General features: G+C 40.2%; 3 protein-coding genes across 7 annotated transcripts in view; 2 read left to right on the forward strand and 1 right to left on the reverse strand.

Annotated features, from left to right (window-relative positions):
* The window catches only part of LOC102081996 (protein CREG1), a 12,634-nt gene extending 8,108 nt beyond the window's left edge, over positions 1-4,526 (reverse strand). Inside the window, exons 1-10 of one of the 3 annotated variants that reach the window (XM_005462678.3) lie at positions 4,079-4,526; positions 3,354-3,467; positions 3,174-3,275; positions 2,917-3,098; positions 1,829-2,107; positions 1,405-1,733; positions 1,105-1,274; positions 787-1,031; positions 413-461; positions 183-337 (exon numbers count right to left, since the gene is read on the reverse strand). In XM_005462678.3, the coding sequence (XP_005462735.1) occupies positions 183-337; positions 413-461; positions 787-1,031; positions 1,105-1,274; positions 1,405-1,733; positions 1,829-2,107; positions 2,917-3,098; positions 3,174-3,275; positions 3,354-3,467; positions 4,079-4,115 (1,662 nt within the window). In that variant the 5' untranslated portion in view covers positions 4,116-4,526. The remainder of the gene's footprint in view (positions 1-182; positions 338-412; positions 462-786; positions 1,032-1,104; positions 1,275-1,404; positions 1,734-1,828; positions 2,108-2,916; positions 3,099-3,173; positions 3,276-3,353; positions 3,468-4,078) is intronic. The other 2 variants (XM_005462677.3, XM_005462676.3) reach the window with 2 other exon arrangements.
* Positions 4,527-5,123: 597 nt separating this feature from the next.
* On the forward strand, positions 5,124-17,534 carry LOC100705008 (uncharacterized). Of its 3 annotated transcripts, none has more exons than XM_005462674.4 (9): positions 5,124-5,248; positions 7,871-8,084; positions 10,968-11,090; positions 11,188-11,420; positions 14,610-14,747; positions 14,825-15,012; positions 15,553-15,632; positions 15,735-15,818; positions 17,031-17,534. In XM_005462674.4, the coding sequence occupies exons 1-9, from the start codon at positions 5,234-5,236 to the stop codon at positions 17,174-17,176; spliced, it is 1,221 nt and encodes a 406-aa protein (XP_005462731.1). In that variant the 5' UTR covers positions 5,124-5,233; the 3' UTR covers positions 17,177-17,534. The 3 variants fall into 3 exon arrangements, with proteins under 3 accessions (XP_005462731.1, XP_005462730.1, XP_003457833.1); XM_005462673.4 differs by lacking the exon at positions 5,124-5,248 and adding an exon at positions 6,057-6,432; XM_003457785.5 differs by lacking the exon at positions 5,124-5,248 and adding an exon at positions 6,057-6,329.
* A 1,137-nt stretch (positions 17,535-18,671) lies between these two features.
* Positions 18,672-24,726, forward strand: f7l (coagulation factor VII, like). Its single transcript, XM_005462671.4, has 8 exons — positions 18,672-18,824; positions 20,339-20,502; positions 20,696-20,720; positions 20,873-20,986; positions 21,062-21,202; positions 22,204-22,292; positions 22,815-22,935; positions 23,329-24,726. The coding sequence occupies exons 1-8, from the start codon at positions 18,734-18,736 to the stop codon at positions 23,874-23,876; spliced, it is 1,293 nt and encodes a 430-aa protein (XP_005462728.1). The 5' UTR covers positions 18,672-18,733; the 3' UTR covers positions 23,877-24,726.
* The last annotated feature ends 56 nt before the right edge of the window (positions 24,727-24,782 follow it).

The raw sequence follows: 24,782 nt of genomic DNA on the forward strand, positions 1-24,782 counted from the left end.
GATTTTTAAGAAAATTAAAGGATTTTAAGTGCGCCTCAGAGTGCAGAAAATAGGGAATATGTGCAAAAATATTAATGACATGTCTAAAGAATATTTTAACTAATATTTAAAAACACATACACACACACACACACACACATATATATATATATGGCTAAATGTTCCTGATCAGCTGAACTCACGTTGATGAAGCGGCTCACGTTTCCCTCCTGTCTTGCGTCCACAAAACAAACTTCGTCCACCTTCGCTGCTCTCTTTAAGCTCATGCTCGCCTTTGTGCCATTCACACCAGGGCTCTCCGACATCGATGCCACTTTCTCGTCTTGCTCTCGATCACCTGACACACAGTAGCCAATCGTTTACCAGCTGTGTTAATGTTTCATTTGAGTGTTTTGTGTGATTCATTACTGACCTGATGAAGGAGATGTCGGCTGCAGACCTCCAACCAGCACCGCCTGAATCTGACAGAAGAAAAAAAGAAGCATTTTACTTTGACTAAAGGTCACGAGGGCACAAAAATAAATTAATTTAATCAAATAAGTAGAAGAAATATTCAAAAGAATGCAGGACACACAAATGATTTAAAATAAAACAAGAAGTCTTTTAAAAATATTCAAAGGAAAAAATAAAAATATGTAAACTGAAAACTATATTCTCCATACAAATACAAATGAAAAAGATTTACAATATAATAAAATTTGTATAAAAATATTGGACTTAGAATATGTAAAAAATAATTCTGAAAATAAAATAAAACTTAAAGTAAAGTAAATGAGCCTAACAAACCTCTTCTTGGTCTGTGGTGCTGGAGCCGCTGTCAGAGGGTCTCTGAATGACAGGGACATGCAAAGTAGGTGAGGTAGGCGGAGACATAGGCGGGGGCGTTTCCAGCACATTGCGTCGGCCCTCTAGCACAGGTGGGGCCAGCCACTCCGTGACGACCTCCACCTCATCGTCAGACGGCAGGTCGGACCTCGTCAACTTTGGCGGCGGTGGCTCGGTGGGATTCGGGACCCTCTGCAGCACCACACCTGGACACGGATCAGAGGACGAGTTTACAGAATGTCGCCTGGGTGGAGCCACTGAACGCTGAGCCACACTCACCTGCGTAAATGCACACAAAGGTCCCACGGTCCAGGTCGTCACGGCAACGCACCCCCCAGCCACGGTTCTGGGTCTGGAAGACCTGGAGTCGGACTCTGATGCCTCTCTGGACCAGACGGTTCTGACAGCGAGATCGGTCACAGCCGCACCATGGGCCACACTCAAAGAGCCTGAAGATGGATCACCATGGTAACACTTTGTCAGCAAATCAGTGAATCAGTTATTGATCAATACTTCCATTGGGAGACCTAAAGCTCATGCTTTAGCTCCTTTTGAAAAACCTTTATTTGTTCACCTCACCCTGATGGGTTGGCCTGTAACAGCCTGTGATGACGATAGTGGCTCTCTCCGGAAGTCAAGGCCACGCAGGCGCAGCGCTTTGCATCACTGCAGCCGTCTGTGCAGTCACAGCACGCCTTGAACAGCTTTGGGCCGCGGCTTAGGAAGCAGCCATGTGGCCAGCGGTCCTTCCTGTAGCGGAATTCAGCAGGCCGGGAGCCACCGTCCCCGACGCACAGCTCCACCGGTGTTGGCTCCGCCCCTCGGCTCAGGTCCTGTTCAGGCTGCCGAGGGCCCCCTGGCGAAGGAGGGTCCAACCGCACGGAGGAGTTAAAGGTGAAGAAGTCAACCTGCAGGAGGAAAACTGACCCAGTTTAAAGACCTGAAGGAGGAATATACAGAGAGACACTGAACACACCCAAAAAATCGTCACTCGTCTATTGACCTGCAGGATGTCATAGCTCTCTGTAGCCTCCAGGAAAAGCATTACGTTGTCATGGTTACGGAGGCTCAGCCCACATGGTGCCTTGTAGATGACGTCCCAGTTTCCTATGTCTTCCTGCTCCTGGTCCCCGTGGTCCCAAGGCACGCCCCCTTTGGCCGGTGAAATCAGTGGCATGGCAGTCAGCCTCTTGAAGCCGCAGAGCAACGGGATCTTCAGCGGGTTCTGGCCCCAGAATAGCGCCATGGACTGACTCATGCTGGGTAAACAGGGCAGGCAGGACTGTAAAGCGGAAAACAGCTCACGTTATAAGGATTTTAAATATTCAAATATTCAGGAATTTAAAAAAAACCTTTGGCTACAAACTGTAAGTGATCACTGTTAAATTAAATGCCCCCAGTCTGGTACAGGGACTGACTATGATAGTTTCTTTCTTTCTTACTTTTTTTTTTTTTTCTCCAAAGTAAAAGTCATGAATTAGGTAATGGACATCATGAAGATGCTTTAATGCTTTGTCTCAGGATAAAAGCCCCAAGTTACGTACAGTAACTTATAAGGACGGTCTGATGTATGTCAGATTTCTAAATTAAAAAAAGCTATTTGATAGATTTCACGAAGATAATTACAAGGATCAGGTTTTCAACATATTCAAGATTCCGGTTAGAAACTGAAAATGAACAAAGTGTTTTCAGGCTGTTAGATTATCAAGATTCAGAATAAAAGCACCATGTAAGTTGAAGGAACTCACCAGAATGCTAAAGGATGTAAGCTTTCAAAATAAAAGCCCCAATAGTCACAGGAATACACCAAGGTACTTTCATTTTTATAAATGCAGTCCTCAGGTTAGATCTTAGAACTTATCAAATACTGCTTAGCTTTTCAAAATAAAAATTCTCCAGTTAGTTAGATAAATTATAAAATGTGGGATTAAAGAAAAGGTGAGTTCATTTAACTTCCTGGCATTAGAAGACCTAGCTAAGAATGAATGCTGCCCCCTCATGGTGAAAGTTTGAGATCAAATAGGGCAAAATAAATTCTCAGGCTGATTCTGAATCAGATTTCTCAAGGAAATGACATCAATGTGAGTTTACCTTGGAGCAGGTGTGGAGGTGGTACTGCAGCTGGACAGGCACGAGGGGAGGCAGCAGCTCCTCTCTGCCAGCAGGAGGCGCTGTTGGACTGGATAACCCATTAAAAGGAGGCAAGAAGGAGGAGGAGGAGGAGCAAGAGGAGGAAGGGCTGTGTTGAAGGAAGTCACCTGGCAGCAGCTCTTCTGGGGAGGAATAAACACTCAGCAATAGTCAGACTCAAACACAACAGCGAAGCCTTGAGATTTACCAGGGTTTACCTGAGCCAATGACCACCTGAACCACCGAGGTGTCCTGGTCCTGGAGGGAGGCCAAGGAGGAGCAGTCCAGATGCTCGAGCAGCTTGAAGGCCTGGACGTACTCTGAGAGAAGACAGAGAGAAATGAGGATGAGGAAGCTCGCCAGAGTCCTGCTCGCTCGTGTCTGATATGGATCAGAACCTTTGTCTGTGGCTCCGCCCCTCTTCAGCATTGCCTTCAGGTGCTCTAGGTACTTGAAAACCCCATCGAAGACCTGATCCACATCCTCATTGTTCCAGAATGCTTTGGCCTTCTCTGGACAAAATAAATGACGGTATCAGACGCATGAATGTGTAAATAAACAATCTGGACCCCCAACTACTGAACCTGGACTAGATTAACCAATAAAAGTGTCTGTATGCACATTTAACCTAACTCTCAGCATGTAAAAACAGGGAAAATGTCATATTTCACTCATGTGTCCATCTAAACCTCATCAGACCAGTTATTCATTTAAAAAAAAGTAAATAAAAGAAAACAAACCACATAACCTGGACCTCTTAAATATGGACTAGACCCCAGAGTGTTTAAACCTACTAACAAAGGGGTAAAGTTATAGTTTAACCAATTGTTTTCCATGTAAACCACATAAGAATGTGTCTAGATTAAAAACCAGGTAACCCGGGTTTGTTGGATGTGGACTAGGACAGTGTAAACAGACTCTTGCTGGTTTAAAACCAGCTTTCAGCCGTTATATTGTACCTAAACCACACACACACTCGCATTTCCTTGTGTGTGTCTAACAGGAAAGTTCTGGGGCTAATGTAGCATTAGCCCGGTTAAACCCGGGTTAGCTGTCTGTGCAACGCTCTGCATCTCTGAACCCCCGTTATCCGCTCCGGTTCCGTTTGTACTTCAGTTCTTACCGACATATCCCGGATCCAGTGGCTCATCCGTTTCCATTGCAGCATTAGCCTGCTAGCACTAAGCTAACAATAAATAAGCTCTCGAGCCCACCGCTAGCTTTTAGCTAACAGGTGACCGCGGGTGCAGACGGACCTGCAGTTTGACTACCAAATAAGTCAAAAGCAGCAGTTCAAATTAAACCCGAGCACCAGCCAGCTCCACGTGAACCCAGCAGGTTTATTCATTCATGCAGGAGGCTAGTCCGCTCGTTGCTTTTAGCTAACGACTGCGCCTAACAGCAGACAATACATTGAAGCTGCTGGAAAACTTATTAAAGCATTGCAGCAGGTATTTATAGTTCAGCAAGACGATACACAACCTGGCATCACGCAGTATAAACACTCCTGTCTTAACCGTTTGAAGTTTTGAGCTTACGTGCCCCGTACCGGCCACCGTACTGAGGCTTCAGGGCTTCAGCTCCCTGATATATATCTGGCAGGAAATTCGAAAGCTCTTATGTACACGTTATTAAAGTTTAAGTAACAGCAGACAGAAGGACAAACACATATAAACACACAGAGTACATGAATATGTGACTATAACAGCCATTGTTAGCATGTTAGCTAATAATGGCTGGTGGTCCTTCTATACTTAGAAAAGTACATGATTTCAGTCACTAAATACGCAGAGTGGTAAAACTAGTTAAATTTGCACTGCAGCAAAAGACTCTCATATACCTGATTTTAAAGCAGCAACAAAAGCTCCATTCTGTTATTACAATCTACACATAAATCCTACCCATGAACCTGACAATAATCCATGCACAAATACTAAAACATGCTGTACATCTGCTGTGTAGATCACACCTGCACTGGGACAAAATGTAAACTGAGCTGTTGTATTATTTAAAATAAAAACAGCTCCTGAAAAGCCCACAAAAATGACATTTTTCGCTTGTACTAGCTTCCTGACAACCAAAGTGCGAATGCCAGATGTAGCAGGTAAAAAAAGTTGCAAATCCACTTGCTTGATCTGATTTTGTTCACACATTTCTTTTTATTAAAGAGTCCCATGCAACCCTGTTACACCAACCTATTAACCTGGAAAACACACACACACACACAAAACATACAAAACAAAGGAGAAGTGACACAATCGAGTCACGTGAAAACACCATGGGTGGACCAGAGGTCAGTCCTCTTTCATATATTTTGTATTTTTCCAGTCTTTGCTGACAGTGCACAAGGCTTTATCTGTTGCCTTTGTTACGGTTTATTAGATTCTTGAACATTAAGTTAAAGATGGTTGCCCTCATTTAGCAATTCAAACAATATGTTTAAAATCTGCTTTTTCAGCTTTAGGAATATTGGTAGCAGGGTGACTCCCAGTAATAAAATATCTCATAAAGTACCTTTGAGTCCTGAGCAGAACAGATCTAATTGTTTGATGGTGTATTGTTTGTTTTTATTGCATACATTAAAAAAAATTAAACAAATTGTTTATTTATTTAAAGTTTTCTAAGCCCAAATTGTTCTCTAAATGTAGAATGACATAGAAATTAAATATTAAGCATAAATAAACACTGATGCTGTTATCAGAGACAGGCAGCCCCGAATATAACCTGTTGGAATTCAGGAACAGCAGATTTGCAGATGGGAAAAGACTTAAAACGTTATTTTGGATCAAAAAATCAACAAACCTTTGAGCTATTTCCATCAGGTTCGACTCATGAGTTATTTTAGACAATGCTTGTCATTAACAGCCCAGATAAGTGCCCAGAGGCATTTGTAGATGGCTTGTCTTAGGCGTTTTTAAACTTCTGTGTTGGTTCTTCCGATAAAGTCATGAAATGATAGTTCAATAAATCAAATTTTAGGTTTTTCCTGGGTTAGTGCTCAGACTACACAGGTATTTACCGGGTTTTTGCCTTTTTTCTGACTGCCTGCCAGTCTCAATTCAGGGCGGCAGATACGCAGAGCCCCTTTTCTGTATTGACCTCCACCGGCCGCCGTACGGAGCAAGCGGTTATAAAATGTCAATATAAACAAATCCCAAATCGTCCAAAAGGAAATTTTTTATAAAATCCGTCACTTTTATTTGAGGTGTCAGGAGAAACGCAGGCTCATTGGAGTTGTTTTAAAAGAAATATTTAATTTTTAATTTCTTTATATCTGCCGCTGCTGTCCGACACTTCCTGTTCAGTTTTGTAACGATGTGATAACAACTTACGCAAGTTCAGCGTGAGAATCAATTGGAGCAAAGAGCGCAGAGGTGAGCAGCTTCAGTTTTTACTGATCCACTTTAACCCAACATCATGTTTAATGTGTTCAGCGCGATTAAAAATAATCCGTGTCTGAGGGTGATGACTCGACAGGTAAGGACAGGTGTATAAAGCTTCATCTGGCAGCTGAGAGTAACGCATTGATGTCAGCTCACACTGAGCAATCACTGGAGGGAGATTAATGGGAAACAAAACGTTTGTTTTAAACAGTTTTTATCCTGAAATGGTCGAGTCTTTGTAAATGTTCAGAAAATTATTTATTAATCGTTTATTTAAGAAATCTTTGAATGTAAATTTGAATGAAGGATTGATGAACTAACCACAGCAGCTGTTTTTTTTAATAGAAATAAATAATCTATTTATTAGTTTACTGTTTAATTATTAGATTGTGTTTAACATTTGGGATTTTTGCTTGTTATTATTAGTATTACTGAATTTCTTTTGGCTTTTTTTTTTTTGTTGTTGTTGTGCACGTTAAGTTCATGTTGTTTAGTTTACTGTTGTCATGGGGGAATCCACCGGTGTGACTCGGGAGGCCTGTGTTACACAGGCAGGTGAATCACAGTAAAAAATCCTGGCACAACTTCACCTGCTTCCAAGGTGCATGGAGAAGATGAAAGAATTAAAAAAGCAGGAACTCCAGCAACACTTGAGAAACGAAGAACAGCTTTAATAATTAATAAAGTAAAAACAGGGTCATGACCCTGATGAAGGCCACAAACCGAAACGCGTTGGTCAATTATTAAAGCTGTTCTTCGTTTCTCAAGTGTTGCTGGAGTTCCTGCTTTTTTACACAGGCAGGTGGTCAGGTTTAGGAACGACGTGTATTAAACTTGGCGTCGATAAAACTAACTGAAACTTAAATGGACTCAAAGTAAAGCATCTGTTTACTTTGTTGAGCATTTAAAGCCACTCTTCAGCCCAAACTAGAACCAGTTCCAAGCCTATAAGGTGGCACCAGCAGGATACCAACCCAAAACTGTTAAAACCAGTGACACTGGAGTGACTCTCCCAAGAAATTCACCACAAATTGAGCCCAACATAATTTTTCCCCCATTTGAAATACCGAATTTGAAATACTTCTGCTAGTATTTCTTCTAAAAATGCTCCAAATCTGGACTGGTTCTCGTGAGGCACCGAGACAGAGCTGGTTCAGAATCAGCTTCACTGAAATCTTCAAACTTGAATAAGGTGTAGAGGAATAAAGACACCAGGAGATGGCACGATTTCTGCTCAGGAATCAAAGCGCAGGACAGAGAACACGTACATAACCTATAATTTAATCATTATTAACTATTCCTTTGGCTCTGTTTTGCACATTTTGAATTGGAATAATGATGAGATCAGCGCCAAAGGTTTTAAACATCAACAACACTCATTTCAGACATATTTATTCATTTTTGCTTGAAGAACAATGAAAACAACACACATAGCTGATTGTTGTTACAGCTGTGTTACAGAAAAACAAGACATTCCTGCTTTGTGTCCATAAGATATCTGTACAGTGACTGTAAACTCTCCTCACATTAAGGCCACAGGTCATCTCCCCTCAGCCAAGATGTCTGCGGTGCGGCGGTCAGTGAGCGAAGCGTTCTGGGCGATGTGTGCAGCAGACTCCATGTCTATGCCGGTCCACTGGTACTATGACATCAACGACATCAGGAGGGACTTCGGCGGCTGGATATCAGGCTTCAACTCGCCTTCTGAGCGTCACCCATCCAGTATCCTCACCCTCTCCAACACAGGTAAGAAGTCATTGGAGAGGTGCTTTTAACCTGCATTGTTTATAATGACCAGCAGGGGGAGACTCCTGCAAGAACTCTATAGGGCTTTGGAGCGTGATGTCACGGGGGTGGGCGTGGAAAGGATTTTGGCCCGATCCGCCATTTTGGGGGTCTAGCGTCTATGAAAAAAATTGCTGAGTTTACGGTCTGTTGGTTTAAATGTAGAAGTTAAATAAAAGAATATCTTAAAAAGATGTTACATTTATAAATAAAAATACGTCGCCAGTGAAAATGAATTTAAGGCTGAATTTTTTATTATTTTATTTTCCAATTAGCATATTTATTTATATATATATATATATATACATATATATACATATATATATACACACATATACACACATACACACATACACACATATATATATACATATACATATATATATATACATATACATACATATACATACATATACATATATATATACACATATATGTATATATATATATATAACACCCAGCACGCCCCTACGGGCGGTTTATCCTTCAAGCTCGGGTCCTCTACCAGAGGCCTGGGAGCTTGAGGGTCCTGCGCAGTATCTTAGCTGTTCCCAGGACTGCGCTCTTCTGGACAGAGATCTCCGATGTTGTTCCCGGGATCTGCTGGAGCCACTCGCCTAGCTTGGGAGTCACCGCACCTAGTGCTCCGATTACCACGGGGACCACCGTTACCTTCACCCTCCACATCCTCTCGAGCTCTTCTCTGAGCCCTTGGTATTTCTCCAGCTTCTCGTGTTCCTTCTTCCTGATATTGCTGTCATTCGGAACCGCTACATCGATCACTACGGCCGTCTCTCCTATATATATATATATATATATATATATATATATATATATATATATATATATATATATATATATATATATATATATATATATATATATATATATATATATACACATATATATATATATATAAAAATAATCTTTATCTTATATAATAATCTTTAATATAAAAATATGTAGTATAGTAAAAGAAATTTAAAAAATATTTTTGGTGCATTTTTTGTCCAACAACTGCTCCATGTGTTTCTTAATTCCCTTCTCTCATTTATGTAATTTTGAAAATGTCTCATAATAATAATAATCTGTCTGTTATTTAAAAACACTGTTTCTTCACAAGCATGCATAGCAACCAACTTTTCTGTGTACTCTTAACACTTGATTAAAAACGTAGAGATTGAAAACCTACAGATTTTTAGATTAAAAGGATTTAGTTTTAACTAGAGATGGCACGATACCACTTTTTTATGTCCGATACCGATATCATAAATTTGGATATCTGCCGATACCGATATGAATCCGATATAATAATCAACAATCAACAAAACTGTTTTTTTTTTTAATATCTTGCTGCATTTTGTATAAGTTCATACTCAGTTTTAAAAAAGCAAAACACTAAAACCATTCTGTTATACCTGTATGCACTGCACCCAAAATATTTCATAGTTCAGCAACACTGATCAATCTAATTTACTAAAACCTACACCATCCTCCCTATTCTGGTATTCTAAACAGTACTTAGCAGAAATATTAAACAACCTAACTAATAGGGTTGCAAACTCCCAGCAAAAATAATAGGAAACCACCCCCAACCCTCCACCTCATGATGCTTAATTGACTTAATCTACTTTAATTTAATGCACGTGTAAAACAAATGCACAGAAATCAATTAATTTTCTACAATATTTAAATAGATTCAACATCTTTCTTCAACAGAAAGATGTGCAGACTGCACAGATGATATCTTCCCAAAGGAAAAGGTACTATAGCTTACCAGGGTTATATTAGAGTTAATAGTTCCTATATACAATAATAGATTTCTATACATTTTACGTCAGATAAAAATTTTGATTGTAAGATTCAGATAATTATTTATTAAACGCTACACAGCATGAATGTAGAATCTACTATCTAGAATAAGAAAGAAAGTTACCAGCACAGTTACCAGCCGTCAGCTACGTAAAAAAGGATCCTGGTGTAGAAAGTAATATTAAATAAATTCTATCAACAGCTTATCAAGCTTAAACGTGCTATTGTTGTTTATCCGCTGGTTTCCTCTTTCTGGTGCAAAGTGGGCGACAAACAAACAAGAGAAACGGGACTCGCGACAGAAAAGCTGATCAGACGATCATTGATCAGTTTCATAATTGAAGTAGCAGCAGGAGAGGGAGGGGGAGAAGAAGAGGCAGTCGCTCCATATATCGTTTGTGAAGCTTAACGTGGGAATGCTTTACAAACATTCAGAGATGAACTTTCACACTTGCTTTACTTCTGTCTGGGATAACTTTCTCGGAGATAAAATGCCGGTTTCGTAGCGAGGCTCAACCAGACCACCGACAGGTCTCACACGCCACAGCCGCTCTATCACGTGAGCACACTGCTCCGACGTGCTAAGGTTATGAGCTGAGTTACGCCATGTTGCAAGTTTTGTGAAGTCCTTTATGATAATTAATGGATCGGATTAAATTTTTTATTTCTTCAATATCCGATCCAGTAATTTAGATCAGTATCGGACCGATACCGATACGTAATATCGGATCGGTCCATCTCTAGTTTTAACTAAAAAAGCAGAAACCTCCCTCCTACTGATGCTGGCAAAGCATCACTCAGTGTGGACAAAATACTTCTAAAAGAACAACTCTGAACCTGAAGATGAGAACTGCTCATCCAAATGAACTCAGAATGAATCCAAATGAACTCAAATCCCTAGAAATACACCTCCCAAATATGAAGTAGATCGGATAAACCGGTGTCGAGAAACAGAAGAGGACTAAGGACACAGCCTTGAGGAGCTCCATCCTGATTAATCCTGCTGTTTTTAACCTCTCTGTCATTTTGCAGCCGGTAGTGGTCGCACCAACTGGTCTTCTGGTGCGAAGCGAGCCAATGTGGTCGGCAGCGTCATTCTCCATGATAAGCTGGAGTTGTGGAACTCCTCAAGTGGATCGGTCCACTATCACCGAGGTACTGCCGCCCTATACTACAGTTCACCGTTTTTCTTTCGTTTTGTTGTTTGTTTCTATTTTTGTTGTGTCCATGTTCTTTCTCTGTGGTCTTCAAGGTCTTCAGGCAGGTGACAACACACTGAACATCCTCTGCTCCCTTCGAGTGGCTCGGACACTTGTCTCCAGAGGTTTTGTGGACGTCTCTCAGCCGGATGCTCGAGCTGCTGTTCTGTCAGACTACGTCCACTTCCTGACCACACCCGGTTCACACAAGGACACCTACGCTGAATCCTTCCACCGCTCATTCTTTGCTGACTGGCAAGAGAGCAAACCGACCTCGCCACATGAAGTAGGACAGAAGCAGTCGATCCCTATGCTGTAACATGCCATATCTGGAGTGTTTCACCAGTTTACCCCCTTGAACTTTTCCATATTGTGTCACATTACAGCCACAAAAATGAATCAATCTTATTGGAATTCCACGTGAAAGACCAATACAAAGTGGTGTACACGTGAGAAGTGGAATGAAAATCATACATGATTCCAAACATTTTTTACAAATAAATAACTGCAAAGTGGGGTGTGTGTAATTATTCAGTCCCCTGAGTCAATACTTTGTAGAACCACCTTTTGCTGCAATTACAGCTGCCAGTCTTTTAGGGTATGCCTCTACCAGCTTTGCACATCTACAGGGAGTGCAGAATTATTAGGCAAATGAGTATTTTGTCCACATCATCCTCTTCATGCATGTTGTCTTACTCCAAGCTGTATAGGCTCGAAAGCCTACTACCAATTAAGCATATTAGGTGATGTGCATCTCTGTAATGAGAAGGGGTGTGGTCTAATGACATCAACACCCTATATCAGGTGTGCATAATTATTAGGCAACTTCCTTTCCTTTGGCAAAATGGGTCAAAAGAAGGACTTGACAGGCTCAGAAAAGTCAAAAATAGTGAGATATCTTGCAGAGGGATGCAGCAGTCTTAAAATTGCAAAGCTTCTGAAGCGTGATCATCGAACAATCAAGCGTTTCATTCAAAATAGTCAACAGGGTCGCAAGAAGCGTGTGGAAAAACCAAGGCGCAAAATAACTGCCCATGAACTGAGAAAAGTCAAGCGTGCAGCTGCCAAGATGCCACTTGCCACCAGTTTGGCCATATTTCAGAGCTGCAACATCACTGGAGTGCCCAAAAGCACAAGGTGTGCAATACTCAGAGACATGGCCAAGGTAAGAAAGGCTGAAAGACGACCACCACTGAACAAGACACACAAGCTGAAACATCAAGACTGGGCCAAGAAATATCTCAAGACTGATTTTTCTAAGGTTTTATGGACTGATGAAATGAGAGTGAGTCTTGATGGGCCAGATGGATGGGCCCGTGGCTGGATTGGTAAAGGGCAGAGAGCTCCAGTCCGACTCAGACGCCAGCAAGGTGGAGGTGGAGTACTGGTTTGGGCTGGTATCATCAAAGATGAGCTTGTGGGGCCTTTTCGGGTTGAGGATGGAGTCAAGCTCAACTCCCAGTCCTACTGCCAGTTTCTGGAAGACACCTTCTTCAAGCAGCGGTACAGGAAGAAGTCTGCATCTTTCAAGAAAAACATGATTTTCATGCAGGACAATGCTCCATCACACGCGTCCAAGTACTCCACAACGTGGCTGGCAAGAAAGGGTATAAAAGAAGAAAAACTAATGACATGGCCTCCTTGTTCACCTGATCTGAACCCCATTGAGAACCTGTGGTCCATCATCAAATGTGAGATTTACAAGGAGGGAAAACAGTACACCTCTCTGAACAGTGTCTGGGAGGCTGTGGTTGCTGCTGCACGCAATGTTGATGGTGAACAGATCAAAACACTGACAGAATCCATGGATGGCAGGCTTTTGAGTGTCCTTGCAAAGAAAGGTGGCTATATTGGTCGCTGATTTGTTTTTGTTTTGTTTTTGAATGTCAGAAATGTATATTTGTGAATGTGGAGATGTTATATTGGTTTCACTGGTAAAAATAAATAATTGAAATGGGTATATATTTGTTTTTTTGTTAAGTTGCCTAATAATTATGCACAGTAATAGTCACCTGCACACACAGATATCCCCCTAAAATAGCTAAAACTAAAAACAAACTAAAAACTACTTCCAAAAACATTCAGCTTTGATGTTAATGAGTTTTTTGGGTTCATTGAGAACATGGTTGTTGTTCAATAATAAAATTATTCCTCAAAAATACAACTTGCCTAATAATTCTGCACTCCCTGTAGAGACTGAAATCCTTGCCCATTCTTCTTTGCAAAACAGCTCCAGCTCAGTCAGATTAGATGGACAGCGTTTGTGAACAGCAGTTTTCAGATCTTGCCACAGATTCTCGATTGGATTTAGATCTGGACTTTGACTGGGCCATTCTAACACATGGATATGTTTGGTTTTAAACCATTCCATTGTTGCCCTGGCTTTATGTTTAGGGTCGTTGTCCTGCTGGAAGGTGAACCTCCGCCCCAGTCTCAAGTCTTTTGCAGACTCCAAGAGGTTTTCTTCCAAGATTGCCCTGTATTTGGCTCCATCCATCTTCCCATCAACTCTGACCAGCTTCCCTGTCCCTGCTGCAGAGAAGCACCCCCAGAGCATGATGCTGCCACCACCATATTTGACAGTGGGGATGGTGTGTTCAGAGTGATGTGCAGTGTTAGTTTTCGCCACACATAGCGTTTTGCATTTTGGCCAAAAAGTTCCATTTTGGTCTCATCTGACCAGAGCACCTTCTTCCACATGTTTGCTGTGTCCCCCACATGGCTTGTGGCAAACTGCAAACAGGACTTCTTATGGTTTTCTGTTAACAATGGCTTTCTTCTTGCCACTCTTCCATAAAGGCCAACTTTGTGCAGTGCACGACTAATAGTTGTCCTATGGACAGATTCCCCCACCTGAGCTGTAGATCTCTGCAGCTCGTCCAGAGTCACCATGGGCCTCTTGGCTGCATTTCTGATCAGCGCTCTCCTTGTTCGGCCTGTGAGTTTAGGTGGACGGCCTTGTCTTGGTAGGTTTACAGTTGTGCCATACTCCTTTCATTTCTGAATGATGGCTTGAACAGTGCTCCGTGGGATGTTCAAGGCTTGGGGAATCTTTTTGTAGCCTAAGCCTGCTTTAAATTTCTCAATAACTTTATCCCTGACCTGTCTGGTGTGTTCTTTGGACTTCATGGTGTTGTTGCTCCCAATATTCTCTTAGACAACCTCTGAGGCTGTCACAGAGCAGCTGTATTTGTACTGACATTAGATTACACACAGGTGCACTCTATTTAGTCATTAGCACTCATCAGGCAATGTCTATGGGCAACTGACTGCACTCAGACCAAAGGGGGCTGAATAATTACGCACACCCCACTTTTCAGTTATTTATTTGTAACACCAGTTTGTATTGGTCTTTCACGTGGAATTCCAATAACATTGATTCATGTTTGTGGCTGTAATGTGACAAAATGTGGAAAAGTTCAAGGGGGCCGAATACTTTTGCAAGCCACTGCAAACCACTCTTGCTGTTTTCCAGGTTCTGAAGTTTGCAGAGGAACGCTCCGGGATGAAAACGGGCTCTCAGTTCCCTGACAGCCAGCTGGATGCCATTGGCTGCCTTCCCATGATCCTTCCTTTCATCCTTCTGTCTGCCTCAGCCAATGAGGAGCGAGCTGTAAGCGAACACAAATCCACAACATAAGAAACAGTCTCAGATAGCAACATGTGACCTTTAACCTCCTCTGTCCTCAGGTTTCAGCAGCGGTGGAGTTCGTAAAGCTCACCCATCCTCACCCCAACGTGCCCGAGTACGTGACGATCTACAGCCGGGCGCTGCACGCGGTACTGGGTGGGGCCAGTGTCCGTGAGCAGGCTGAGCATGCTCTGAGGAGACTGGATGCCTGGGATGCCTGCCAGAGCTTCAGCCGCAAGGCCGCCAAGTGAGATTTTGTAAACATATCTAACACTTCCTTTAGATGTTTCAGAATGAGAGTTTAGTCTAACCACTTGGTACTTTCTTTTGGCCCCTGGAAAACTTTTACTTTGAAGCATCTAAGCAGCATTTGGTTTTTGACAATTTTCTTATTAAAATATTTATTAAAATTTTAGGTTGGCTACCAGAGACCACTTCCTGTATGCATTTAGAAGTAAAAGTCTTTCAGAACAAACAGGGATTTGAGCTCTTTGAGACCCGGAACAGCTTTAAAGGAGTACTTTAACATTTTTCTGTATTTCAGGATTTGTTAAAATGTTGAGAATTAAGTAATGCTTCCTTTCCAGGCATTCACATTAAAAGCCTACAACAAGTTTATTTTTTATGACACTCATAATCACACTTCCTGCAGCTCATTCATAACAAAAGCCACTGTAAAAAGCCCTTTTTTATTAGCTGTCCAACGCTTCCTGCAGACTTCCTTCAGACTAAATGCTTGGTTTGGAAGTAGCGTCTGTGTGTAAAGGTTATCCACAATGTTTTTTAGGTTTTCTGTGTCCTCTGAGGAGAGACTGAAGGTCCATCAGAGCGCTGTGAACTACCTTGGTATGGCCTGCTACAACAAAGGTCAGAATCCAACCAATAACCTGTCTTTTACCTCACTGGCTGGTAAAACCTAAGATCATTGTTTTTAAATGCTTGTTTTACCTGCTTGTGTTGCACAAACAGGTGCTCTGTCCAGCCTGTTCTACCTGGCCCACGAGTTTCATGATGACCCCAAAGGAGGAATCCTGGCAAACACCAACTGTGGAGGTAAAATTTAAACATGCTGGTTTGCACTCAGGCTCCTGTTGGTGAAATCTTTGCCCAGGTGTGGCTTATGCAGTCAAGCACGGTGACGTGTGACCACAAACGTGTCTTTTAACAAAGAGTTGGACCAGGGGTAGCACAGAGATGACGGAGGGCCCTTCTGAGAAAAGCATTTCAAAATGTAAAATTCGCTGCTGCAAGGCTTTTAACTAAGACACGAAAAAGAGAACACATTACACCAGTTTTAGGTTCATTACACTGGCTTCCAGTACATTTTAGGATTCATTTTAAAATCTTGGTACTGACTTTTAAAGCTTTGAATTGTGATGGCCCTGCCTACATTTCTGATCTTTTAGAGCCCCACGCTCCCTTTCGCAGCCTGAGATCATCTCATCAAAGGCTGGTGGTAGTCCCACGAACTCGTTTTAAGACCAGAGGTGATAGATCTTTTAGAGCGGTGGCCCCCAGGTTGTCGAATGCTCTCCCTCCATCAATACGTTGTCTTGATTGTATTTATTCTTTTAAAAAGCAGCTTAAGACTCATTAATTTAGATTGGCTTTTAATTAGATTTGTGCTGTATGTTTGATTGTGCTTTTTAAAAAAATGTATTTCTGTTTTTATGTTACTGTGAAGCACTTTGTGTTTTTTATCCTGTGAAGAGTGCTATATAAGTAAATTGAATTGAATTGAATATTAATATTAATTCAATTATTCAGAGTCTTTATGTAGGTATGAAACAGCAATGTATTGCACCAAAGAGGTTTAAAAGAGGATCAAAAACTCCACTACTTCCTGTTTGCAAACTTGATGATTCCACATTAAAACCTTTTGTTTTTAAAGAATTAAAGTTTATAAATATAGCAAATCTAAATAAAAAATGAAAAGTAATTGGTGCAGGATGTGGCTTCTGTGAGTCTTTATACCATTATAATATTATTATTATTATTATTATTATTATTATTATTATTATTATTTCTCTTTCATTAGTATAAAAGCAGTGTCCATAGAAGCTGTTAACAAAACTCTATCCTTCCTTCACACTCAGTGTCAGTCAGACTAACTCAGTAGAAACCTCCTACTGATAGCTGAGCGTTGGGCTAATTCTGACTTTTAGCAATTTAATTTTTTAATTTCATGGTCTGCTTGATGACATGCATGTATGACATCAGTGTTGTGTTTGTTCTTATTTTCATTTTGTTTGGTTCTGACTTCAGGTGAGAACTGTAACCGTGGAGCGGCGCTCGGGGCCCTGCTGGGGGCCGGAGGCGCCCACACAGGAAATTGCATCCCACAGGAGTGGAAGGACGACCTAAGAGATGCTCAGGAATTTATCCCCAACATCCTGAAGGACATTGATTAGGAAGATTATTGCCCCCTGGAGGAAAGAGGAAGAACTGAAATCACACAGCACTGCAACTTTAAAAACTCCACTGCTTCCTGTTTACAAACTTGATGATTCCACATTCAAACTTTTTGTTTTTAAAGAATAAACTCTTTATCGCATGTGTTTTATTTTTATGGGAAAAAAAGAGCAAACCTCAAACTTGAAACGTAGCAATGAACTGTTTAAGTTACATATTTATTATTTTTGCCTCGCGATCATTTGACCTGCAGCCTTTAAACGATCAAATCAAAAATGTGTGTTTTTGCTCACATGGAAAAAAAACTAAATGATTCAATGAGTGTGATTTTTGATTTAATAAAAGAATGTAATATATTTACTGGCTTGTATAATAACTCTTATGGACCTTTTTAACATTTTATCCTCAGTAAGAAAAGTAAGTAAATATAATTGATAGTTAACAGTTTTATTAATTAATATCAGGCTTAGATAGGGGTTTATGCTTTAAATCAAATGTAAAAATAATACCAATGTAAGATGTTCATACTGGAGATATTTGGTAAAATCAAGCATCAGCCTCCAGGCAGACATGCACTGTATGTCCAATTTTACAGCAGAGATAAACATGTTACAAAAAATATCTCTTTATTTCGTCCCTTCCTAACAGGTGGATGGGGTTAAATTTTCTAATAACTGACCTGTTTAAATTGTATTGAGGCTCAGAGTTTGTATTAGTCTGAGATATCAGGCTAATGGTGGTTAGCTGTCTGCTAAGCTTCAACTCACCATTTCTGAACTGAGCCTCTGGCCTTTTCGTAAATGGCTGTACCTACTCTACCAGTGCACTCAAAGCACTTTATACAACTTGCATTGTTGGCACTGCATTAACAACTACTTTCATCTAACCATAAGTGCTTTCTAACATTCATACTCCAATGGATGCATCGGGGAGAACTCTGGCTTAGTATCTTGACCAAGGATATTGGCATGCAGACTGGAGCAGCCAGAGATCGAACCACCAACCCGCTGATGATCGACTCTACCCTCTGAGCTACAGCCACCCCATTCGGAGCATTTTTAATAAAATGATCTAATCAATAATCTGGCTGCTGAGATTATACTAACAGATCATCCGAAAAGTCTGAGCTCCAGTTTTGGTGAGTTGGTTGCAAAAGGAATTTCAATCCTATAGAAATCTGCAGGAAATCAATTTGTGAATTCTGGTCTTGCTAAAAGTCTGAAAGGAGGATTAACCAGGGAGTGCTCATTGGTTAATGCCATGTCTTCATTTCAGAACTTCACCAACCAATCAGTGATAAATATCATGGTATCTTTAAAGTGTGCCCCAGACTTGGAGTTGGTAATACATTTAGAAGTGAGTTTATCACCTAGTCAGAATCTGTAAAGTCAGTAATTTGAATAGTTTAAACCTTCTCTTTATTGTTATTTACCTGTTATTAAACTGTGAGGAAAACACATGGAAAGCCTGCTGCTGTACTGTTGGGGGTTTAGCGGGGGCTGGTTTGTAGTTTGTTTGTTCTCAACCTTTGATCCTTTCATAAGTTTAGAACAAACATGGAGTCCATTAGCAGAGACACGAAGCGTCTCTTCGTCTTACTACTGCTCATCATCGCTTCTATCCCATCATGCACTGGGATCCCAGAAGGTCAGTTTTATGTCTTCTCCTTCTTGGAAATTTTCTTTGTCTTTTTCTGTACTTGTTTTCACCTGTTAGGGATGGCAGACAGGCATTCACAGGTCTGAGCAGCTCCTCAAAACATCGGGAGGCTAAAGTCATGCTAGCATGTTGGTTTGTAATGAAGTGGGAAGCGATAAACACAGGTACATTTCGGGAAGATAAATCTGAACACTGAATAAACTCAGACTCAAGATTATTATTTTATTTCATTCAAATATGAGAGGGGATATCTATTTTTTCACAAAAAAGAAAAAACAGTTATATAAAAAAAACAGGAATGAAACTAATTTCTAGCTCAGAGTAAATAATATAAAAGATAAACATTATTTATTTATATTTATTTAGCCATGTATTCATGTACATTTAGGGAAGTCTTTTGTTGTAGCAGGTGAAATTGTGATATTGTTATTATTATAAAACAAAGACCAACTGCCATGTTTTCAAAATATTCTATAATACACATTTATATTACCTAAAAATGGGAAATTATTATGAGTAAAAATAAATAAATAAAAGTACAACACATAAAAATAACATGATCAAAGATTATGTTTTACAGCTTTTTAAGAAGTGATTAATTATGCAAACAAAGCATTATAAATATAGAAATATGAGGAAATCTGTGACAATTTACATATTTTTTAGTGGACAAAGTCTAATCAGTTACAAAAAGAACAAGGGAAAAACACATAAAAAGTATCTAAATGTGTTGGCTTTTCCTGTTTGCTAATATTATATTAACAACAACGTTCTTTGTGATAAAACTTATGCTGTAGATAAAATGTATTATCTTTTTTAAAATCTGGTTTGCATTTAAATATTAAAACAATATTAATTAGGTCCCAGTGAGCTAACAGTCAAATTAACAAGAATAAAAATGCAAACATCTTTCAACTGTATACCAATATTAACTGTGTAATTATGTGTAATAAGCACATTATGTGTGCATTTTATTATTCTTATTAACTTCAAAAATACAATTTAATGAAAAATAATTTAGCAAATAATTTGAAAATAAAATCTTTAATATCTTCCTTTTCTTGTTTATCTATAAAGATGAATTTTTTCAATGAATTATTTGAGTGAAATAGTTTAGCAACTTGTTATTGTATTTTTCTTATCTAACAATTTGTTTTTTCTTTTAAATGTTTTTATAACCAGAACTAATAGTACTTACTCACTGTTTTACTTTTCTAAGTCTATCAGTATCTACCCCAGCTAAACTGTTCCAGCGCAAAAATAAATACATTATTCATGCTGATTTAAGAGTTAATATGTAGTGAGACCGATTTTCATCACCAAAAAATACAGGATTACACTGAATAACCATATTAGTAAACATACAGGAAACTTATGCAAACAACATTATTAATGTCTCTTATGTTCACTTGTGGTCCACCAGCTTTCTGTGGTTTTGGTAACAATGGCTCATACACAACTAGAGTTTGACATGACATGTTCTGTTTAATTTCTACACAAAGGCGTGAGTTTGGAAAAGTCTGAGGCCAGCGGATTCCTCCATCGCACTCGTCGAGCAAACTTTTTCCTGGAGGAAATCAAGCAAGGCAATCTGGAGCGTGAGTGCATCGAGGAGAAATGCTCCTATGAGGAGGCCAGGGAGATTTTTGCCCACCCACGACAGCTGGTCAGTTTCAAGATACCAACAAAAGCATTGAAAATGCCACAACACTTGGTACCAAATTTTGTTACTAAGTGAAGTCAAGGTAGTGATATAAGAATGGATGCTGCCGTAGTTGAAAGACAGAAATTGATGGTTTTTAGTTTATGTATATTTGTTTTGTTAACTATCACTGAATTTGGGTCCTCTGTCTACTCAGGAGAACTTCTGGAGGACATACACAGGTACTCAGTCTGAGCTTTGACATTTCGAACATTGTAAACATATTACGAATAAAGAAGTGCTCGAATTCTTTATACACTTGTAACCAAGACATCAGTTTTCCAAACATTTGTTGAAATGCATGATAAAAATCTTTGCTACTTCCTGTTTGCAGCTGTAGACAAATGTTTGTCCTCTCCCTGTAAGAATGGAGCGACATGTACTCGAAACATCGACACCTACATCTGCAAATGTCCACCAGGTTTCCATGGGTACAACTGCGAAAAAGGTTGGAAGTCCAAAAAGTCTGTTGATGTTTTCAATTGGTGCAGAGGAAGTCAGTGTTATCATTGTTCCCTTGCAGTGCGTTCAACCTCCCCCAGCTGTCGCTACAAAAATGGAGGATGTGAACATTTCTGCAGAGAGCTTCAGGATGGCTCTCACATGTGCTTTTGTGCTCCAGGATACAGACTTGAACTGGACAACAGTACCTGCATGCCTGAAGGTCTGAGCCAGTAACACACAGTGCAAATCACATGTACAAATTGTTGGAGTCAAATTGTTAAATGTTGTCACTGTGTTACTTAAATTTGTAAGTCTTAGTTCAAACTATGGAATCAAAGACATTCCTTTGTCTCTGACCACCTCTCCAGCCACTCTGGTGGTGGGGGAGGCTGCGAGGAAGACTGGTTGGTTGAAGCTGGTTAGGGAACAGGTGAGGAGCGTTCAGCTCCCAGAGCCATTAACGAGAATAAGTCTCTAAACTAGCGAGGCCTGTGGAAGCGCAGACCCAACACAAATACTTAAAATACAGGCTTTACAAGTTCTAATTGGCCAGCTTTATGCTCTTGGATTAATTTAAACCCGCCCTTGATTGAAGACAGTACAAAAACGTCCATTCTTAGATTTGTACAGGTTACCTGTGAGCAGGGACATCACAGCACCTTGATTTGATTGATTTGTTTCACATGTTAAGCAACACCTTTACCTACAACATCTTGACCTAGTCTTGATGCAAGCTCAATCATCCAGGTAATGAAATCCCAAACAGTTGATTCTGTTCATCTGGACGTAACATTTTCAGTGGGAGAAACGTTTCGTCACTCATTCAAGTGACTTCTTCAATCTCACCTGACTGCAGGTTTCCCCAATCTTATAAACAGTACCTTTGCACACTGACTGAAACTAGCACTGAATGAACAATGGGCTGTGAGGTCAGTTCCTTGACCATTAATATGCAAATTGACATTACTATTGATCAACAACCACTGATCACAGCCCATTGATGAAAGACCATTGATCAATGGCCATAAGGACCATTCACAGAGAGTTCGGGAATGGTATATCAACCTCTTAGCAGATATTTACACCCAAAAACTACTTTTAAGTTTCTTAGATATCACAAGTTTGGACTGACTTTAATTCCTGTGTGTCTTTGAGCTAGCATTATTCAGGGTGTCAGAAGCAAAAGGCTGACTTTTGGTTTCTCTTAACTGTCTGGTCCAGATGCTGTGGTCTGTGGAAGGCCTCAGCAACATTTTACCCCCAGGGTTGTTAATGGGAAAATCTGTGCCAAAGGAGATTGTCCGTGGCAGGTAAGTCTTTGAAAAGAGCCCCATCTCCAGTAAAATGAGCTAAGATACACAATGTTCCACTAGAATACATAAAGAGACACATACAGTATTGTGCAAAAGTTTTGTAGAAACAACACTGTCATCAAAGTGATCACAAAATAACACAGTTTGATTGGCATTTCTCCACTAGCAAAGAGCTATTAGCCAAAAGATTTGACATACTTCAGCATGCTGTGCAGCGCATCAAACAAATTTGAGGAAAATTGACAAATAATGGCCAAAAGGGGAAGTGGAAGGCCAAAAAAAAAAAAAAAACCAACCCCCAAAAAATCTACAGGTGATGAAGGGTATCAAATCCCTAAAACTTAAGAACTAGGAAAATTAAGCTGACATAGGAGATGATCACTGACGCTTCATCAGAAATGGTCTCAGTGGAAGGGTGCCTGTCAGAGGTATATGCCAAATTACACAAGAACTGGACTGAAAATCAGTGTAAACAGGGAGATGAATCCAGATTTGTATGTTTTTTATCTCTTTATTCAGGCTCTTCTGACTGAAAATCACATGTTCTCCTGCGGTGCCATCGTCTTGTCAGATCGATGGATTTTAACTGCAGCTCACTGTGTTTATCAAAAACCTAGCACCATGCTCCACATCACTGTTGGTAAGACAATTAGAAAAATGGTAACTTCAAATTCTGGCTTCTAGTCTGGCCTCTCTTACTTCCTTCAATCACATAACATTCACCAGGTCATTGTTGACTCATTTTAGGGTTACAGATAGCATTTTATTTAATGTCCATACCGCTTTAGAGGCTTTTTTGTCTGTTTGAAGCATTGTGTCCAAATATTTGATCTAATTTGAAAGGTGTCATTTTCTAGTTTCTGAAAATGTATCTAACAGTATATGGGTTTTGCTAACATAGTGGATATTGTGAGTCAACTGTATGTTCTGTATGTTAGGTCAACTTAATTGTTGTTCAAGTTTGTTTCAATTTGCTCACTTTTCTTCTGGCTCCAAATTCAATGTAGAATTTAAAAGTAATGTCGCTTTCAAGGTGAGCATGACATAAGGGAAGATGAAAAAACAGAACAGTGGCGGCGGGTGCTCAAAGTTGTGTGCCATGAAGACTACAACGTGACTAGCTCCGACAGCGACCTGGCTTTGTTGAAGCTTCACCGCCCATTAAAACTGGGCCGCCACGTCATGCCCATCTGCCTTCCTGCCCGCAATAGCACCTTCACCCGGACGCTGGCAACCATCCGCCACTCAACTGTGTCTGGTTGGGGTCGTCTGGCACAGTTTGGCTCCACCTCAAGATACCTGCAGTGTCTGCAGCTGCCGAGGGTCCCGGTGCAGGAGTGCCGCCTCCACACCGGGCTCAACATCACCAAGAACATGATTTGTGCTGGCTTCAAGCGTGGTGGCCAGGATGCTTGCGAGGGTGACAGCGGGGGCCCACTGGTGACACAATACAAGAAAACCTGGTTCCTTACAGGTGTGGTGAGCTGGGGGAAAGGGTGCGCCCAAAAAAACATGTACGGCGTCTACACGAAGGTCACAAACTTCCTGGACTGGATTGAGAATGTCATGGCAACTGGCTAAAATTGGTTTTAGTCACTGTGTCAAAGCAGTTCAAGAGTTAAAGAGAGTAAGAATCCAGTGTTAGAAACATTAGATCAGTAATGATTGTGAAGGAGACACAAATGTATAAAAATAATATTCATTTTCTGATGCTGTGCTCAAATAGATTTAACTTCCATGTACCTAAAAAATGCCAGATATTTAGTTTCAGAAGCTTTGTGAACAAAAAAAGAATTTTTGACTGTCAGCTGGAGGAAGGTGGTCCTGAACAAAGTCCAAAGTTTTGCAAAATCAACAAACTAAAAAATTATTTGTTTTTCAAGTAAATAAATGGCCTGTATTTATAGATATAAATTAATCTGCTTGAAACTTTGAAGTTTTCTATAGTGATGGTAAATGTAAACCATCAACCAACAATCAGTTTAATCTAAAAGATGCAAAGACATCAGTTTACTCTGCATGTTGAAATATTGTTTTTAACAATAAAGATGAAGTTCAGTGTTTTTCGTTTCTTTTCATGCCCCTCACCCACTGTTTTGTTGTAGACATGCATCAGTTCTTAGGACCAGCGGGCCTCATTTAGTAACAGTGGGTCCTTCATGCACACAAATCAGTGATTTATCAATATTTTCTTACATGAATTTGTTCGTTCTTTATAAACAAATTTGAAATTGCCTCAGACTGTGTGAAGAAACAAATGAACCACTGTTCCAGATGTGTTGTAGTATGTTCAGGTGAAACTTTGTGAATCCAAACATGTGCTGCCATGTGAGGCTTAATAATAATAATTAATAATCAAGTGCATTTGATTATGAGCACCTAATTTCTACTTACTTTCGTAATTCCTATAGAAGAAGTAATAGTGTATTTAGTTTTTCACGCACTGCTTCTGCATTTTGTCTTAATACTTGTTGAATATACAATGAC

The sequence above is a fragment of the Oreochromis niloticus genome, linkage group LG23, assembly GCF_001858045.2.
Source record: "Oreochromis niloticus isolate F11D_XX linkage group LG23, O_niloticus_UMD_NMBU, whole genome shotgun sequence".
Lineage (NCBI taxonomy): Eukaryota > Metazoa > Chordata > Actinopteri > Cichliformes > Cichlidae > Oreochromis > Oreochromis niloticus.